Source organism: Triticum aestivum, chromosome 2A (assembly GCF_018294505.1).
Source record: "Triticum aestivum cultivar Chinese Spring chromosome 2A, IWGSC CS RefSeq v2.1, whole genome shotgun sequence".
NCBI lineage: Eukaryota > Viridiplantae > Streptophyta > Magnoliopsida > Poales > Poaceae > Triticum > Triticum aestivum.
Genome location: NC_057797.1, coordinates 141894223 through 141915068, shown reverse-complemented (window position 1 = coordinate 141915068; position 20846 = coordinate 141894223). Strand labels below are relative to the sequence as shown.

Here is a 20846-nt window from a genome sequence, read left to right as displayed (position 1 = left end):
GCTAGTCCGCTGCCTTATTTCTAGCTGATCATGACCGATATAGATGGTCATAGCCTTGTAGATTGTGGTGGGTTGTGATGACTAGGCGCCATCTCATCAGTTTTGCCTATGTGTCAAGTCCATGTGACAGTTTTTGCCCTAGGTTGTGAAGCAACCTATATTTCTATCATTCCCAAAATTTCCAAAAAAATCTCATAAATTCTTTGGGTCATATCTTCATCAAATATGTAAAAATCCTTCCCTGCCTAGTTCAAAACCAATTCAACAATATTCATTTTCCTATTATGTTCACAACAACACTTTATGAAGGAAGTGCTATTTATATATTCTTGATTGCCCTAGCAATTTTTGGGTACTCTTTCCTATCCAAATCATCACCGCATGACAAAATTTAGCTCCATTTGCCTAGCAAATCTTCCTCGGCAAATTTCCAAAGTTTTTGTCCACCTAGAAGCATTGTGAAGGAAGTACCTTTTTTATATCTCTAAATGACATGAAATTTATACAGTTTCTTCATATGCCCAAATTATCACCCTCCTTCAAATTGCAACTCAGTCAAATCATCTATGTGAGCCCAGGTTCAATTTACATTTTATGGTCAAATTGGCACGTTGCAAAGCAAGTGTTATATAGACCCCTCCTATTACCCTCAAACTTTTCGGGCACTCTTCCATACCCAAATCATTGCCACATGATAATATTCAGCTCAATTTTCCTAGTAAATCTTTCTCGGGAAATTTCCAAAGTTTCTACCTCGAGAGAAGCTTTGTGAAGTAAGTACTATCTAGGCTTATCCAAATGATCTGAAAATTTACCAGCGCATGACCATACCTACGTAACTTACCTACACCAATTTTGAGCTCATTTCATTCATCCAATCTCTCTCACTAGTTTTCCCAAGTTTCTGTCCATAGAAGAGCATTGTGAAGGAAGTACTACTTTGGCATGTCCAAATGGTATCAATTTTCTACAATGCTTTCCTATGCCCAAATAACCATCCTCCACAAAATTTCAGCTCAATCCATTCATTATTTTGAGCCCAGCTTCAACATTCATATTTTTGTCCAGCGTGGTACTTTGCAAAGCAAGTACCACCTAGGATCCTCCTTTTGAGCTAAAAATTTGTGAAGACATTCTCCTTAGTAGATGATCATCCTCAGCCAAAACTCACGCCCATTGGCCATGTGCATTTCGCGTACCGCTAATCAAACACTTGGCTGCTAATTCATGTTTGAGCATCGATCGGTCTCCTCGTGAGAATCTTATGTTGTAATTTTCTTCCTAGCACCAACCTGGGGAGTGCCCAACCCACTAGACATGCCTAGGCCACCCAGAACACATGGCAACATTACGGTCACGCGGTGACCACGCGACGAGCATGCGAGTTTACGCGCTCTAGAGTCGGGGCCCTCGGCCACCGCCCAAACCTCGACGTATCGCCACCAAACCATGTATTTATGATTAAATAGGTCCTTATGTAACTAGAAATGATTTTTGGAAAAAATAAATAGCAAACTATGAGGCAGCTGCAGTTCAAATTTGACCCGCTTCCAACTAAATCGGCGGAAATTTGTCTTTTTCACGAGAGGTGGATCAAAATTTTTTACACCCAACCATTTTGTCAATTGTGCATTAAATATGGCCTAGTATTTTATAAAAATGATTTGGTCCAATTTTGCAACAATTATTTGGTAGTTCCTTCACAAAAAAACCTCCTTTCGGGCACTCGAAAAATGGAAAATGGTTTTTTCGTCCAACGAAAATGAAAACTTCCTTAGGCAACATTGTCTGCCATTCCAATATGGACCCTTGTGCACAATATGAGATCATTTGAACAAACTATGCCATGAATGTGGCCATAAGATTGATCATTTGGCTTGAAAGCCATGAATCTTCACACATGATAGCTCATTTCTGAGAACACTTTTTAAAAATAATTATCGTATTACAAGTTTATTATTTTTCCCGGAAACTTGGTCATATATAATGACACAATGCGAAGGTTTCCAATTTTTTGATTTTTTTTGAATTTTTTATGCCCGTTTCAAAATGCGGTCAAAACGGCGGGAATGACCGTTCCTAGCTAGTGGTTGAATCTTGGAATTTTTTTGGTGTTTCTCTGATTAAATAGATACTTATGTACCTATAAATGATTTTTGGAAAAAATAAAGAGCAAACTACGAGGCAGCTACAATTCAAATTTGACCCGCTTCCAACTGAATCGGCGGGAATTTGTCTTTTTCACCAGAGGTGGATAAAAACTTTTTACACCCAACCATTTGGTCAATTGTGCATTAAATATGGTCTCGTATTTTAGAAAAATGATTTGGTCCGATTTTGCAAAAAATATTTGGGAGGTCCTTCACAAAAAAACCTCCTTTTGGGCACTCGAAAAATGGAAAATGGTTTTTTCGTCCAAAGAAAAAGAAAACTTCCTTAGGAAACATTGTTTGCCATTCCAATATGCACCCTTGTGCACAATATGAGATCATTTGAACAAACTATGCCATGAATGTGGCCATAAGATTGATCATTTGGCTTGAAAGCCATTGATCTCCACAAGTGATAGCTCGTTTCTGAGAACACTTTTTTAAAATAATTGCCATATTACAAGTTTATTATTTTTCCTGGGAACTTGCCCACATATAATGACACAATGCGAAGGTTTTCCCAATTTTTTGATTTTTTTTGAATTTTTTATGCCCGTTTCAAAATGCGGTCAAAACGGCGGGAATGACCGTTCCTAGCTAGTGGTTGAATCTTGGAATTTTTTGGTGTTTCTCTGATTAAATAGATACTTATGTACTTATAAATGATTTTTGGAAAAAATAAAGAGCAAACTACGAGGCAACTACAGTTCAAATTTGACCCGCTTCCAGCTGAATCGGCGGGAATTTGTATTTTTCACCAGAGGTGGATAAAAACTTTTTACACCCAACCATTTGGTCAACTGTGCATTAAATATGGCCTAGTATTTTAGAAAAATGATTTGGTCCAATTTTGCAACAATTATTTGGGAGGTCCTTCACAAAAAAACCTCCTTTTGGGCACTCGAAAAATGGAAAATGGTTCTTTCGTCCAAAGAAAAAGAAAACTTCCTTAGGCAACATTGTTTTCCATTCCAATATGCACCCTTGTGCACAATATGAGATCATTTGAACAAACTATGCCATGAATGTGGCCATAAGATTGATCATTTGGCTTGAAAGCCATTGATCTCCACACATGATAGCTCGTTTCTGAGAACACTTTTTTAAAATAATTGCCATATTACAAGTTTATTATTTTCCTGGGAACTTGCCCACATATAATGACACAATGCGAAGGTTTCCCAATTTTTTGATTGTTTTTGAATTTTTTATGCCCGTTTCAAAATGCGGTCAAAACGGCGGGAATGACCGTTCCTAGCTAGTGGTTGAATTTTGGAAAAATTATTGTGTTTCTCTGATTAAATAGATACTTATGTACCTAGAAATGATTTTGAAAAAAATAAAGAGCAAACTATGAGGCACCTGCAGTTCAAATTTTACCCGCTTTCTGCTGAATCGGCGGAAATTTGTCTTTTTCACGAGAGGTGGATCGAAACTTTTGACACCCAACCATTTTGTCAATTGTGCATTATATATGGCCTAATATTTCATAAAATTGATTTGGTCTAATTTTGCAACAAATACATGATAGGTCCTTCACAAAGAAACTCATTTTGGGCACTCAAAAAATAGAAAATGAATTTTTCATTCAAAGAAAATGAAAACTTTTTTAAGCAACATTGTTTTTATTCCAAGATGCAAACTTGTGCAAAATATAATCTCATTTGACCAAACTATTTCAAGATGCAAACTTATGCAAATATATTCTTTTTTTTTTGAATTTCTCAGGTCACAAAATTGCTGACATGATTTTAACACGTTATTTTTAGTCAACTACGACCAATTTAGATGGTCATAACATCATACTACATTATGATTGGTCCATAGACGTGTCACGCGGATTGTGCATCAAGCACCGTTGGATGCTCGCTGATCCAACGGTAGTCCTCGATCCTTCCACACCAACCCTAGCTCTATCCTCATGGTAATTTTTCATCCACCCCCCCCCCCGCCTCCTTTCTTTCCCACCGAACCGCTCGAACCCCTCTCTCTTCCTCTCCCTACGCGGCCACTCTGCTCTCGCACCCAACCCTAGCTCCCGATGATGCGCCGCCGCCCACCATCTTCCCTCACCGTCTGCCTGCTTTGCCGCCGCCTCCACTGCCACCATCGACGACCCGCCGCCCCCACCGCCCCCGCCGCCCCCTCCGCCCTCTACTCCACAGCCGGCGCCCCTAGCCTCTCCTTCTCCCCTCTGCATCCCAGATCCATTCGACCGCGGCGACCACCTCCTCCCACGGCCACCGTGCCCTCGTTTCCCTTCTCCCTACTTAATCCGTGCACTCAACCCCGTCACCGCCGCCGCCTCTCTCCATACCCTCGCCATCTCCTCTCCAACGAGGCGCAGCTTGTCAAGGTAAGCACCGGTCGCTCGAACCCACCGCCGTCCCCTCCCCGTCTTGATCTAAGCCTGAAGGATCTGTGGTTGATTGCGTCCGCGCAGATGGCCTCCGAGGCGGCGAAGGTGCCGGTGCCGCAGTCGGTGAACTTCAAGAGGAAGAGGGGAGAGCTCTGGGTCGCCACGAAGAAGAAGAAGGTCGCCGACGAGAAGAAGAAGGACGCGGAGAACACCAAGGTCATCTACGCCCGCGCCAAGCAGTACGCCGGAGAGTATTAGGCCCAGGTCAGATACGCTCGATCCAATGCCCTTTGCTCGTTCATGGATGTTTATTAGATTCTCGCTCTGCAAACTTGCTACGCGCGGTTGTACCACTGATTAGGTTTTGCCGCGCTGCCATGTGGAATTTGGACTGTATTCAACTATATGCTTTACCTTCCTTCAGTCGATAGGGAAAGGCTGATCGGAGTTTACCAGTTCTATATGTGAGATTTGTTCATACCTGTCCATTTTTGTTTGCTTTTGTGCTGTACATTACCGCGAGTCCACTGATATCTATGTAGAGTCGTGTTAGTTTTGTTTAATTCCTTCAGATTCTGTTTGTTTTGCTGTAGTCCAACATATGTACCACTACCACATAGGTCTAATCTAGCTCGATTGATCATTGACATGTTTGTGTTTCTGCCCGATGGAATGCTAATGTGGGTGTTGTGAGCAGGACAAGGAGCTGGTGCAACTTAAGCGTGAGGCCCGGATGAAGGGTGGGTTCTATGTCAGTCCCGAGGCAAAGCTGTTGTTTGTCGTCCGTATCCGTGGGTAAGGCATCACTTGCCACTTGATCATTGCTATCTCATTGATTTAGATTTGTGTGCACCTGTTTTGATGTTAATTTTTTGAAATGTTTACTACAGTATCAATGTTATGCACCCAAAGACCAAGTAGATCTTGCAGCTTTTGCGTTTGAGGCAGGTGGGTTGATCAATTATTTGGTCATGTGAATGCACAGGGTTGGGTTCCTCTTTGTCGTACGCTAGTTGATCCACCTTTCCTTTCAACGGGGTTACTCATTTGTTCTATGCCTCAATTCGTTTGGTATGACACGTGTGTCATTTGATTTATGCCTCAATTCACATCGATTCCTTTGCTTTGACACATGTGTATGTCTAGCTGATTGAATCCATAGGTCAGAGGTCTCGTGAAGGAGCACAATGACTCCTTCAACTACATCACCAAAGGAATGGAGAACATCGTCAAGGCAAGTGACCGACCCATCCATTTTTCTTAGGCATGAAGCTGCTTTCCAATTATATTATACATGCAGATACTACCTCCTTTGCTTGTTTCCAGTGTTGCCTTACATGTGCTCTATTGCCCCTAATTGACTAAGATGGCTTGATGCTAATATCTTTGTGATTAGTTAGTAGTTAATGTAATTATCTTCATGTGTTATCCTTAGTATTGAGACATGTGAACACACACACTGTCTCTGAACCACTTCTTCTCTGTTTACCAAATTGCAATATGTAGGGCTTCCTAGTCTGAATTTCTAGCGACGACTAATTCATAGTTTCAGACTGAATCTCCATTTGCCTCTGATATGAGCATGTGATTGACAAAAAGTGCCTTTTCCTAATTTTAGCGTTACTCTAAAAGTCTGAACCTGTTTGAATCACAACTTTCCTTTGTTTTCATTACTCAGGGACTTTGAAACTTCCCTTGTTATTTAGCCTCATATACTGGATGCTACTCGTTTACTGTTCAAGCCCAATTACCCAACCGATGCTATAGTATAGGGCTCATGTTGATGCTATAGTATAGGCATGTTAGCTGTCTGTATGTAATCTAACTTGCACAGTGTGTGTGTGTGTGTGTGGCATGCAGGGAGGTGGTGATCAGGTGAACAACATATCCCTGGAAGACCTCATGTGCGCAGTGGGAGCCGGAGAAGGAGGGCTGCTTGCAAACTGTGACATCTTCATGTACAGGTTATGTCCCGGTGTCCTCCTTCTTCCTCCGTTGATTACCTTATGTCCGTGATATTGTTTGGGTATGTGGCACACTTCCTGCATTTAGGTCTCCCTGGCAAAGGCAATCTACAACACACTTCTGGCTCACGTAGTATCATGCTTGGATCTGTGCACAAATTCACAAGTTTGGATGCATCATAGAACTTGTGGTGATGTTGTTTAGATTGCAGCAGGCAATAATTATGTTGTCATTCTCTTGCACTCTGCTATGCAGCTCTTGTTTACCTTAAATGCAACTATTGGTGCACTTGTTAAATGCCATTATTTGTGCTGTTTGCTTCCTTTGCATGCATGGTTATACAGTTTGGTGCCCCCATGGCCTGAAATACATTGAATTGTGGGCCGCTGCTTGATATCTTGTTGCTTAGGGTTTTGTTTCGGGGTTTCTTAATGCACTCGTGCTTAATAGACTGCACCATAGAGGTCACCCTCATATGGATAATGAATCATTATCCTTTTTCTTGTATACTTGAGATGTTCCTAACGAATAATTTACTGGACAAACAATCTTGTTTGCAGTAAGAATTCTAGCATGCCAAAATCTATTGTCTATGTATGCTTCGGTTAATATGGACCTGAATGTCAAGGGCTAGCCAACCTGCTTAGCTAGATTAACATAACAGAAACAGTACACAACCAGCCAGCTCGTGTTTGCATTGCTGCCACATCGGCTAGCTAGATGCGATTGCCTAAGGGCTAGTCAACACATTTTACAGCATTCTGTGTTGTAGCCAAACACTTGCTCTGTATTCTGAATACTCTAAAAAAACTCCGTTAAATTAAAACCATGGTATTGCGTACCTGCCAACTAAATTACCGCAATTTTTAATACTTTGTTTTATTTGATACTTTGCTGTTAGATTTACTTTTATTTTGTTCCTAAACATTTTGTTCTACAATGTGCAGATGCTGGCCTTTCATTCAGGACAAAAAAGTGGGATGAAGCATAGTTTTACCTCATTGAGCTAGTTATGGGAGTAACAGAACTTGTATGTATGCTAGTTCTGGGAGCTACTTCATTGAAATAATGCTGATCCTTTTTGTGTGTTATATGATGTAGCAGAACTTGTAGGGCTCCTGTGATAGACTTGGGCTGTATGTGTGTTATCTGATTGTAAACTTGATGCTGATCACATTTGTATGTGTGTTATATGATGTAGCACTTTGATGGATGATAATATTAGAAGTATTTTGTGTGTTTTCTGTGTGCCAATTTAAATACCAGGTATTTATTCGCGTGAAATAAAAAAAATGAAGAATATTGCCCTGATGGCTAGGACCCAGTACTAGAACCTGACAATGGGGACCCACCTGACTAGTGAACCCAATTTAGAAAAAAAGAAAAAAATGAAACTATTGAGACAAAAAGGCCATGGGCCAAAAATAAAAAGGCTGCAATGTTGGGCTTGGTCCATGAAGCTGACAAACAATTCACCGGAAAAATAAATATAAATGGGTTGAATTAATGGGCTCGGCCCATATAAACACCGAATTGGACCGAGCTGATTCTTGTGCCGCATCAGATTGCCACGCTGGATGCCTACGTGGCCTGGGGAGGTTGCTAGTGACCAAAACGCCACAGTAGACGTATTTTGGTCATAAACGTCTTCGACCATTCTAGAAGAAAGGTCGCTATAGTCAGTTTATGACGGCCAGCTTTTGACCTTATGTTTTTGGTCACAAAAAGGTCACAAATGGAAATTTGTGACCATTCAGTGACCAATAGTGGTGGTCACAAGTTGACATATTTCTTGTAGTGTATGCAAGGCAAACACATCCTAGATAGAGTCGTTATCCTTCATGAAATAGTCCATGAATTACACCGGAAAAAGTTAAATGGGGTGGTACTCAAAATAGACTTTGAAAAGGCTTATGACAAAGTCAAGTGGCCTTTTCTTCAACAGACTCTCAGAATGAAAGGATTTTCTGCAGAGTGGCGCGCTATGATCCATAGCTTTGTTTCTGGAGGTAGTGTTGCCATTATGGTCAATGATGACGTTGGACACTATTTCCAAACAAAGAAGGGATTGCGACAGGGTGACTCGGTATCGCCCATGCTATTCAATATAGTGGCGGATATGCTAGCGGTCATGATTGAGCGGGTCAAGGTTGATGGCCAAATTGATGGGGTAGTAAATCATCTAGTTGATGGTGGTCTCTCTATACTTCAATATGCTGATGATACAATTCTCTTCATGGATCATGACCTCGAGAAAGCAAGAAATCTGAAACTGATTTTATTAGCATTCGAGCAACTCTCGGGTCTAAAGATCAATTTTCATAAAAGTGAATTGTTTTGGCGAGGCTCAAGACGAGGCCCACCTATACGCTGAACTGTTCGGATGTGGGTTGGGTCAGTTTCGATCACATATTTGGGGATACCGATACATTATCGGAGATTCACAAATGTTGAATGGAAACACGTCGAGGAGAGACTGTACAAAAGACTTAGCAGTTGGAAAGGTAAACTGTTGTATCTGGGTGGAAGATTGGTCCCCATAAATTCAGTACTTAGTAATATGGTACTATATATGATTTCCTTCTTCTAGTTACCGAAAGGAGTTTTACATAGATTGGATTACTTCCGATCAAGATTCTTTTGGCAAGGAGATAGTGAGAGAAAGAAATATCGACTGGCTAAATAGAGTGTGGTTTGCCGTCCCAAAGACCAAGGCGGGTTGGGCATTCATGACCTTGACGTTAAGAATAGGGCCCTCCTCGACAAATGGTTGTTTAAATTACTAACGAAAGATGGTGTATGGCAAACCTTCCTAAGGAGGAAATATGTGGGTTCCAAGGCGGTATCCCAAGTATATTGGAAGCCTGGGCATTCCCACTTTTGGGCAGGTCTAATGACTACGAAGAAATATTTCTTCTGCTATGGATCCTTCTCGATTAAGGACGGCTCGGAAATTAGATTCTGGGAGGACAAGTGGCTAGGAAATGGCACACTCCGGGAACAATATCCGGCTCTATACAACATTGTGCGCCACAAAGGTGATACTATCCCACGATAATGGAATCATTTCCGCCAAATGTGACGTTCAGAAGAGACTTAATTGGACCCAGACTCCAATCGTGGAATATCCTGTTCCAACGGTTGTCCATGGTGCACTTGTCACATGGGTCTGATGTATTCCGATGGAACCTCCATGGGAATGGACAATTCTCAGTGGATTCTATGTATAGAGCGTTACTCCTGTCTGATATGCCAGTTGTTAATAACAAGAAGATCTGGAAGATGAAGATACCTTTGAAGAATAAAATCTTTGCATGGTATCTTCGTTGCGGAGTCATTCTTACCAAAGATAACCTTATTAAGAGAAATTGGCATGGAAGCCCGCAATGTGTATTTTGTCACCATGAGGAGACAATAAAATATTTATTCTTCCAATGCAAATTGGCTCGTTCTATATGGTCAGTCATCCAAATAGCTTCTAGCTTGTATCCTCCCTGTAGTGTTGCTAATGTATTTGGCAACTGGTTACATGGGATTGATCACAGGTTTAGAACTCTTTTCAGGGTGGGAGCGCTTGCCGTTATTTGGTCACTTTGGCTATGCAGAAATGATAAGGTTTTTAACGATAAAAGTACTTCTCTGTTGCAGTTTATCTACAGATGTACCGGGACTCTTCGTTTATGGTCCTCTCTACAACGTGTGGAGAATCGAGGCTTGATTACGGAGGTGTGTACACAATTGGAGGCTACGGCGAGGGATACTTTTACCCAACATGGGTGGCAGCATGATCTAAGGATTGCCCCCCCTCCATATTAGGCGTTATACGGACTCTACATGTTTCGTTGTAATTTGCCGTTTTATTTTTCTTTTGTGTGATAGGATCTTATTTGACTGTGTACAACTTAATTATGCAGAGGCCGGATGTAATGCTTAAAATCTTTTAAGTAATAAAGCGCCCCTTTTCGAAAAAATAGATGGCAGCCGTCTAGTTCCCTATCTTCCACCGAGCATCGCAATGATGAAATCTATGAATGGAACCCGCTTGAGTGATCGCCCATTCACCTAGCAAGGAGGAGGAGGAGGAGGGAGAGGTAGAAGATTACGAAGGGGACATCAATATTTTCTAATCAAATATTTTGTGGGAAAAGTAAGCATGTGATATTCATTCCCTCCAATCACTATATATGTACCCTGGTTGCTCAGATTTGTGAGATAGCTCTGACAAACCGAAGCGAGAGAGTAGATTTTAGGATTATGAAAAAGATAAGTGCTTCTTACCACTGGTATTAAGACATCTTTCGTGCCTAATGTACAACTGATAATGTTTTTTCTTTTAAACCTTGGCATGCACCTCTTTGCCGACGTTGGGTGGCACCATTGTGCCGCTCTGGAGGGTTCACTTCAATTTCCTCTCACTTTGCCACGCACATGCATTTGTGCTAATCTCCACTACTTACAAAGAATGTAAGATTCTCATTTCACCTCTCCTTCGTCCAACCTCCTTATATACGCCCCCTCCCCTTCTCTTCTTTGATTTTTTCAACCATCTCTGGTTTTTCTCCCATCGATGTTCCTAAAATGAAATCGATTTTCCCACGTTTTCTTAACTTTCCAACTTTACATAGATGACAAATTTACTTTTGGTCGCGCATGGCAAATTTATTTTATTTGTCATGGCAAAAGTACTTCCCATCCATGGCAAGTTTTGCCTTTTCCATTGTTTATGGGGTTTTTTTGCTTATGTAGACTGTTTAATATTTCCTTTAAAAAAACATGGCAATTATTGAACAAGATGGCAAATTTTTCCCTTTTGTTTTGCCACATGACGGCATTTTTCTAGTCCACATTTTTTAATCATTTGATGCATATAGTAAAAATACCATACAATTTTAATCCATATTTTCTTGCAACCATGTACAGATGCAAATTGCCATGAACTTTTTCTTTAATGCTATTTCGTATAAAAATATCATTTTGACCATGATGTCAAATTTTGCTTATAAAGACGATGACATTACTTTTGGTTTGAACCATTAGGATTCTGTAGTAGTATCTTGTTTTTCAATATATCTATCACGGAAAAATTCATCTTTTCATTTCTTCGGACATTTGCAATTTTTGTAGCATGGCGAAATCTGTACTTTATTAGTCACAAACTCACAACCATAATTGGGGTTTTGTAGTCACAGTAAAAACTGGGTTAAACTGAGCTTTATTTTTTCTTTCATTTAGTTATAGCAAAAAGGCATGTAGTGGACTATACGAGGGTGTTCGCACCGGGGCGGACGAGACTTGCCTGCTCCCCCGGCGTGTGCCCATCCGTGCTCCCGCGTACGTGTCTTGATTTGATTGGAACAAAATAAGGTCCGGCCCCACCCACTTAAAATCAGGGGGAGGGGGAGATGATTAGATTACAAAGAAAAGAGGAAAAAAGACAACCGTAAGGTGAAGTGGAAGCACGGATGGGAGCATGGGAAGGGAGCAGGCAAGCCAGATCCCACCGGGGCGCTCTCGAACGAATTCCTTCCATCTATGCCCTCTCCCAGTATCAAATGAATTGTTCGATCTGAGGCTTTCCAAGACAGAACGTTCGCGTAATATCGGCATCCAAGTAGCAGGATTTAAAAAACATCTATCTACACAATCACATTGATATGGACAGTAGAAAGTCATGAACTAACGTACTAATCACTAATTGTCCTAGTAACATAACTAGTAGCAGCAGGGAAGTGTGGCACAGAGTGTGTTCGACCTCCTTAGACTAAATGTGCAAGGAACGGCCCAAGTGGACGCATTCTCAGCTCGGTGGCTTAGGGAAAGAAAGAAGTTCACTCGAGCTGATAGGAGAGGTTTTGACACTTCAATCAACGCGGTGGCATGGATCCTTTGGAAGCAAAGAAATGTTAGGGTGTTCAACAGGATGGACCGGTGTCTCTCATACCCATCTTGGTGCTGGCTGAGATTCAGGGTGGACACGGTCCGGGCCGGTCCGGGCCTTGACCGAGCCGCCAGTTGGACCGGCCGCCGGCGGACCGAGCCGGACCGGACCGACCAGCTTCGCGGTCCTGTTTGCAGGGACCGGACCGGCGGCGACGAAGCCCGAGCCGGACCGAGAGGACCGAGAGGACCGGCCATGGAGAGCTCGCGGTGACCATGGCGTCGGCAACGACGGCAAGAGACGGATGTGGTGACCATGGCGGGGGCGTCAGGATGTGGATGTGGTGGTCGTGAGCTTCTGCGCGGCGACCATGGACGCCGGAAGGCACGGGAGCATTTTCTCAGCCGCATGCAAATAAGGTAGCACGTGCATGAGCGCACAAATTTGGGTGTGCTAGTCCTCTGTGATTAGTGGATCATACCTAACGTGGAGCTGAGTCCTAGTCGTGGGCGTAGTGGACGCAGAAGCCGGACTATTAATTAACGAATTAGTGAAAGGAAAGGGAAACGGCCGTATCAGATCGATCCCGTCTTTCACGTTCTTTCTGCTTCTCCTACGTTGAATGAATGGAAAGGGAAAACGGCAGAGAAACTCCATCCTTTTACGCTAATATTACGCTGAATGAAAGGAAAGGGACGGCCGCCATTATCGTACGCCATGTCGACGGACTTCTCGCCGCCATCGTCGAACTGCCTCATCGCTGCGTCCAGCTGCTCGAATGTGAACTGCCTCGTGTTGACCACGCCGGATTCAGACCCCATCGCTGGTTCACGTCGCCGGAAAGCTGCCGCATTGAGAAACAACCATGTTTGTTTCGGTCCAAACGGTCCAACCGAGTTAACCGAGCTAAGACCGGACCGGACCGGTCGATTTTCGGGCCGAAATTCATGGCTCGGACCGGCCATATTTTCCAGCGGGCCAGGACCGATCGGTCCGGTCCAGTGCGGTCCACGAGCGGGCCGAAAAGCCCGCTCGGTACGTCCAGGCCTAGCTGAGATCGCAGAATGGCAAGCTGCGGGGATAGGTGTAGGAGATCTACAAAGATTTGTGAGAAGTTAGCTTAGGATGCATCGGAGTTAGGTGTTGGAGTATCGATTCTCATTTGTTCGATGCGAAGACGGGTTCTTGTAATTAACTATCTTTCCTTCTATAAAAATACTAGAAGAACGCTCGTGCATTGCAACGGGGCCACATTAACTTTAAGAGTTCAATATTAATATTCTCATACATATCAATCCTTCTTCTCCTTCCGTCTGCCACCGAGACAGGGACCTAGACTTTGTCCTGCTCTTATTGATTTCAAACCCAGACGAGATGGGGTGGTGGGAGGGGGGACGAAAAAACCCAGACGAAACAAAGGAGAAGGAGAGCCTCATCAGTAGCATCATGGTGAATTTCAAACCTAGCGTTGTGCTCCGCCCAACGAACATGGACGCCGCCGCCGGCGGCCCGGTGGAGCTCGAACCCGAGAGACTCTGCTGCTTGCTGGGAGGGGTCGGGGAGGGTCGGAGCACATGAGCATTGACGTGAAGACAGAGTAGGCCGGGGAGATTACTGTGCACGCCGCACAGCGACTTGGACCTCGGAGGGCCTTAGCTCTGTCAGGAGGAGGTCCCGAGTTCCTGCCGAGGACAGCCTGACGGGGGAGACGCACGGCCGCTCGCGCTGCCCGCAACGCGACCACGCCCTGCCCTAGGGTTCTGCGACGGCGGCAGCGTCGTCCACATCCACACCCTCTCTGAGTCCTGCCCTGAACTGGGGTTCCGAGATGGCGGCGGTGGCGGAGGTCTCTGAGGTTGGAGAGGGGCAAGATGTAGGACGGCGGAGGCTGGAGCCTGGAGCGATGGCGGCGTTTCGGGATTGCAGGCAGGGGGACGTGCGAGGTGAGTGTTTTTTTCACCGGTTTATGTTGTGTTGCCTGCACGGATATATAGGAGAACAAATAGGTGGATTATAATTCCTTCCATTGTATAAGTGCTGGGAAAGGAAGCGAGTGACAAAAATCAATCGAGGGGCCTTTAAGAGTAGAGATTAGTTAATTGGATTTTTCTTTAAAGTCTGTTATTTGTTTTCTTAAAATTTATTATATGTTTCCTAAATCAAATTGCATTGATGGGATGGATCGATTGATTTGGATAGTCTATTATTTGTTTCCTTCACATCCATTATATGTTTCCTAAAGCAAATTGCATTGATGAGATGGATCGTTTGATTTGGATGGATCGATTGATTTGTTTCCTTAAAATTGGATTTTTTTTGAAGTCTGTTATTTGTTTCCTTAAAATTTATTATATGTTTCCTAAATCAAATTGCATTGATGGGATGGATCGATTGATTTAGATAGTTTATTATTTGTTTCCTTCACATCCATTATATGTTTCCTAAAGCAAATTGCATTGATGAGATGGATCGTTTGATTTGGATGGATCGATTGATTTGTTTCCTTAAAATTGGATTTTTCTTTAAAGTCTGTTATTTGTTTCCTTAAAATTTATTATATGTTTCCTAAATCAAATTGCATTGATGGGAGGGTGACGCATGGAAAGTTATGATCCGTTAAGATTTTTTTCGTTGTGTGAGAGGGTGACGCGAAACTAAACCGGTGGGGTAGGGGAGGGACGAAAAAAACCAGCGAAATGAAACGGGTGGGAGGTGGGAGGAAGTACCAAAAAAAACCGGGTGAGGTGGGACGAAAAAAACCCTGAAAGCGAGACTACCAACTGCTCCATTAAAAGTAGAGATTATACGTCATTGTTGTACTTAAGAAAAACTAGTAGCAGCGGAACGTGCATGGGATCAATTAATAGTGAAAGCCACGCAACGACGACACGATTCATCACGTTCATTCCACAAGGAGACGACCAATCTTTTGCCTCCTTGGCATGGCACAGGACCCGATGGATCATAATTCTCCACCGGCGACGAGTTTCGAGGGGTTCCGTTTCACGCGGATACGTGCACGCGCGCGATACGCGGATATAGCTCAACCTGAACCCAGATCCAACCGAACCAAGCACACGACTAGCACACGCGACGACGGAGTGGGAGAAGCGCAATGCCGTCCGCCGGGGCCGTCCCCTTCACGGCCCTTCTTCTCCTCGCCGTCTTCTCCGCCGAGGAGCAGCCGTTCAAAGGCCTCGTGCCCGAGAGCCGGAGCGGGGCCTTGGCCGGCAACAACGTCACCGCTGCGGCCGGCGCGGCGGCCATGTGCTACCGAAGGGGCGGCGCCGACGAAGAGGCCAACCCGGGCAAGACGGTCCTCGACGTGTCCCCGCTCGCCGTGTGCCCTTCTCCTGCAGATGAGAAGGGTCTGAGCGGGCGAGCAAAGGCATGGTGCTGCTGGGGCCTCGCCGTGGCGATGACGATGGTCGTGTTCGTTGTGTGGTCAGTTTTATTTACTCCCCTGCGCTTGATTCATTCGTAATCGTACTGCGGCACGGAGCGGAGATGTATTTGATCGGCGCAACGAACTCAATTCTCAATATCACCTCGTGTACCCAGGCCAGAGACGTTCATCGTATCGCCCATCGACCCCATGTTGACCGGTGTTGACGCGTCGGTGGTCGACGGCGACGGCGACGGCCACCGCGAGCTCTTCGACTGCGCCATCTGCATGGAGACGGTGCCTGGCACCCTCAAGTTCAGCGTGGGCTCGTGCGGCCACGCCTTCTGCTCGGGCTGCGTCGCCCAGTACGTCGCGGCTAAGCTGGGCGAGAACGTCGCCCGCGTCAAATGCCCCGACCCCGGCTGCAAGGAGGGCGCCGTCGAGCCGGAGAGCTGCATGGGCATCATCTCCTCGGACCTGCTCGACAAGTGGGGCTTCCTACTGTGCGAGTCTTTGCTCGGCGCCAAAAGGGTGTACTGCCCGTACAAGGAATGCTCGGCGCCTCTTCTCGCCGATGGTGAGGCCGGTGCGGCAGCGATCGTGGAGGACGAGTGCCCGCATTGCCACAGGCTGTTCTGCGCCCGGTGCGTCGCTCCGTGGCACGCCGGGGTCGGGTGCAGGGAGTTTCAGGAGCTCGGGCAGGACGAGCGCGGCCGGGAGGACCTCCTGCTGAGGAGGCTCGCCGGACGGCAGAGGTGGCAGCGGTGCCCCAAGTGCAGGATGTACGTGGAGAAATCGGAAGGATGCAACTACATCAAATGCAGGTACGGATCAGATTACAACTCCTGACAGATCGCTCACTGCTGTACTTGACAAATGTGAAATGATTTGCGGCTCCCTTGTTTGATTTGTTTTAGGTGTGGAAGCAGCTTCTGCTACAGATGTGCATCCAAGGTGTCCGCGCTAACCCATTACTGCAACAAGTGCAAGCGGTAGCGAGTTGCTTGGTTATGCATCCTGCATCCAAGGGGCCTTTCCCCAGTCACCACCAAGGCACAAATACCGAGCTCTATTTTTTTAACCCGCTAGTACAATATATCGCTTCATCTTGGTTATGTTTATCTCAATCGCACGATGGAAATCTAGGCATGATAAACTTTACTTAATCAGGTTGTACAGAAGTACGAACATTATCTCCTGACTCGATTCAGCTTTCAGTTATGCTTGTAAATATGCGAGGTTTTTAGGCATCATGCTCAATATCTGATCTTCTGGTTTATTTTATTTCAAAAGAGGATGACCCTCGGCCTCTTCTGCACCACCAGGGCGACGCATGCAACAATTTTATTAATTATTCATCAAGACCTTACAAAATACATCAATAAGTCTAAGCCCATTATCTCGGCAATATCTCTCGCTACTCCTATCAACTTGATCAAGGGGTGCAGATTGTTTGAGCCGCATACCTAGACCTCACACCAAAGCCCAACATAACTGAAGGCCCCAACACCAAGCCGCACTTTCGGGTCTGGGTGACCCACGGGTCCGGCGCACTCTCAGTGGTCACCACATGCACACGATGCAGAGGTTGCCACCGTCGTTTTCCATGGATCCATCTTCAAAATATGTACCTAAGCATCAACCTCGCAAGGCCTATAGTCGATGCCACAACTGCGCCCGACAACGCAACCTCGTTACGTGTGTCCATCATCACACATTCGTCGTCGAGACCTTGCTGTGCCATGCCTTCGAGACTCCACGTCGTAGATGCGTCACATGAAATACCACTCCACCGCTGAAACCGTCCACTGGTCCCTCGAGCTAAAGAACACCTTCAAGAATAATGCCCTCAAGGGAAGAACGACACAAGAGCACCACCGTTATCCGATCGACTGATCTAGGTTTCCCCGGAGGTAGCGGATAGAGGTTTGGAGCTTCTCCACGGCGATGCCTTCAAGAAAAGGATGGCGCAGAAGAACGCCACCATCGCCGGCCTTGGCAACTAGCCGAGAGCAGGGTTTTCACATGGATCTGCTTGACGAGCCTTAGTCCAGCATCTTGTGCACCAGATCACTTGCTACAACGCTGCCACCCCCCACGGCACATATAGGTCCAAACCAGATCCAGACAGGCACGTCCCGCCGCCGTCGAACTGCCGGCCATGGCCGCCATCACCGGGCCGCTGCCCCGAGCTGACACCAAGGTACCCCAAGGCCCCAACCGCACCAGATTTGGGATGATGCTCAGGCAGCCGCCGCCGCCATAGCAGGGTCTCGGCCAGACCATCCCTCCGTGACCCGAACATGCGTTCAAACCTGTCTAGGCACTGACGCGCCATCACCCAACCGCCGTCATGTGCCACACGACTCGAGCATAGAGAGGAGCAAGTCCCACCGGCACCTATACGGACTAGACTTTGCCCGTGGCGCGAGCTTTCGATGGCGAGGGGGGGGGGGTGGCGCAAAGATGACCTAGTCCCGATGGCTAGGGTTCACCTCTCGGTCGCTCGCGGGAGTGGCACGAGAGGGACGCGAGGGGGGAAGAGAGGTGAGATGGGCGTGGGAGGAAGGATCCTTGTGGCGCCGGCAGCAGCGGCGCTAGATCACCTTTCGCGGGGGTAGGGCCGGGTCGCCAATTGGTTTCGAGACTTACCTGACAAATCTTATTGGCAATTCGATCTTCTGGTTCTTGCGTTTACATTTCTTTAGAAACTGTAGAGATTCTTACTATTTGGTTGTACATATACATAGCGTACATCAAAGTTGGCATGGTGTAGTCCCTGAGAAATACTCTCTTCGTTCCTAAATATAAGTCGGTTTGGAGATTTGAATATAAAAACTACATACGGCTGAATATAGATTTGTTTTAGAGTGTAGATGCACTCATTTTAAGTCTGTTTTATAGAATCTTTAAAAAGATTAGATTTAGGATTGTTGAGGAAATCGTTAACTGGTAGCTGCTCGGTTGGCTGGCGAGTAGGGGATTAATAGGCTAATCGGCAAGTTAATTGGTCATTTAATCAATTACTCGGGTGATTAATCGGTTAATCGGCTACTCGGTGACCCTACAAGTAGGGATTAATCGGCAAGTTAACTGGTTAATCGGATGAATTCTTGAACAGGGGATTTAGGAACGGAGGGAGTACTTCTAGTTTGCATGTCAGTCGATGTCACGTGTGAAACTTTCCATATTTCAATGGGTGTGAATCCAAAAGTGAACAACACAGACTCTATCACAGGATTTTTATCGAACATGTAGACATACACACTTGCCGTCCAGTGGAAGGTCATACGATCATACGAACACAACAGCACACCACAACGTACGTACGCAAGGAGCATGGACGGCTCACATTCTCTCTGAGTTCATGTCACGGCCCTCGTCCTTGATCATGGCTCATCGGCCTCCGGCTCCGGCTCGGGAGAGCTGAACCCGGGAATTGTAGGCATCTCGGGCATGGGCGGCAGCTCGACTTTCGGGAACGACCGGAAGTCCGGGAACGGCGACGACTCCGACGCCTCGGCCGGGTAATTGTCCTCAGGCGACGACTCCGGCGCCTCGGCCGGGTAATTATCCTCAGGCGCCGTCTCCTCCAGGCCCCGTGCCGCGCGGCCCATGGCGGCGCACGAGAGCAGCAGCACGGCCAAGAGAAGAAGCGCGGTGCAGCGGGCGTTCTTGGAGGAAACCATGCCGAGTGGAGCTCAATCGGTCGGTTTCTTCTTGGCGTGTGCGCGTGGGCTGATCTCTGATGTGATGTTAGCTCTCCACTGCGCGCTCGATCGTACTTATAGGATGTGACGGAACGAACGACGGTTCGTGAGCGTGTCCGCACCGCGCCGGTCAGGGCCTATGGGTTGGTGATCTGCCTGATTTTGCGGTTGGGTCCGGTGCGTTTCGGGAGGTTTTGCCGCATGTGTGTCTCGGGGTTTGGTTGGAAATCTGCCGGGAGATCAGCTTTGGTGAACGCGCCAATCAGTTTTTTTTTTTGCGGGCATTCAGTTTGTTGCTTTTTTTAGAGTAACCACATTTCATTGATCACAAATATGATGAATACAACGCACGCACACGGAACTGATCAGAAGGGTCAAGTGCAAACAAGTGAGCGCAGAAATTTGCAAAAAAAACAAAAAATACACTGAAATCATTAGTTAATTCTGCAATAGCCATCATCACCGCTGAATGTCGCTCGATTCGAAGAAGAACCACAGCCCATGAGGGTGAGTCGATGAAAAAGCCATTGTGAGCCGTCCACGTCGCCAAGGCCAAGTGCTAGATCAGCCGCCTTCAAACCACAAGCCCAAATCTGGAACCACCATTTTCACTCGCCCACCGGTGACTGATGAAGCCATATACCTAGGGTAGGGGCACGGACCCGTCCAAAAAGCCCTGCCCTAGGACATCCCTAGAAGAAGTCACCTTTCAATCGACTTGAAGGTATCCCACTCGATGGGTTCAAGACACTCGACCATGAAGCTATCATTCGACCATGAAGCCAACCATTCGACCGCCAGGAGACCTAAAGTCACTCCGCAGGCAAACGACCGGCTATCAAGTAGTCTTTATGGCCATTATAGCACTTTATTAGGGGCGTTACCAGTAACGCCCAACCTTAAATGTACCTTAAACCCTGCATTACTGAGGGCAGGAGGGGGCCGACGAACTCTATATAAGCCACCCCTCTCCTCAGTATGAAGGGTTCGCACCCCTGTTATTCACACGCCAGTAATCCAGTCGACCGCCTCCGGGCACCGAGACGTAGGGCTGTTACTTCCTCCGCGAAGGGCCTGAACTCGTACATCTTGGTGTGTTTACAACTTCCCAATAGCTGAGATCTAGCCTCTCCATACATACCCCCTACATCACTGTTAGAGTTAGAACCACGACAGTTGGCGCCCACCGTGGGGCCGGAATCTTAGCACCTGATTGGAGAAGTTGCGATTTTTCCGATCCCTTTGATCATGGTTTCGTGCGGAGTTTTGGTGGAGGGCCGCGAGATCCGCCTCGGCGCGCTCACGTTCATCGCCGACGACTCCGCCTGGCTTCAGGAGGCGCCACTCGACATCGACGCGCTCCCCGTCCGCGGTGCGACGCATTTCCGCGCATGCGTTC

At 46.1% G+C, this 20846-nt stretch overlaps 1 protein-coding gene across 1 annotated transcript; it reads left to right on the top strand.

The window, feature by feature from the left end:
• The first annotated feature begins 15328 nt into the window (after nt 1-15328).
• Nucleotides 15329-17055, top strand: LOC123185023 (probable E3 ubiquitin-protein ligase RNF217). Its single transcript, XM_044597044.1, has 3 exons — nt 15329-15796; nt 15914-16561; nt 16655-17055. Exons 1-3 carry the CDS (start codon nt 15468-15470, stop codon nt 16731-16733), a joined length of 1056 nt encoding a protein of 351 aa, XP_044452979.1. The 5' UTR covers nt 15329-15467; the 3' UTR covers nt 16734-17055.
• The last annotated feature ends 3791 nt before the right edge of the window (nt 17056-20846 follow it).

Excerpts from the sequence above, each read along its gene's own strand:
- LOC123185023 (XM_044597044.1), top strand. The coding sequence starts at position 15,468 with ATGCCGTCCGCCGGGGCCGTCCCCTTCACGGCCCTTCTTCTCCTCGCC. Across the intron at positions 15,797-15,913 it reads ATGGTCGTGTTCGTTGTGTG|GCCAGAGACGTTCATCGTAT; the intron begins GTCAGTTTTATT and ends TCGTGTACCCAG. Across the intron at positions 16,562-16,654 it reads TGCAACTACATCAAATGCAG|GTGTGGAAGCAGCTTCTGCT; the intron begins GTACGGATCAGA and ends GATTTGTTTTAG.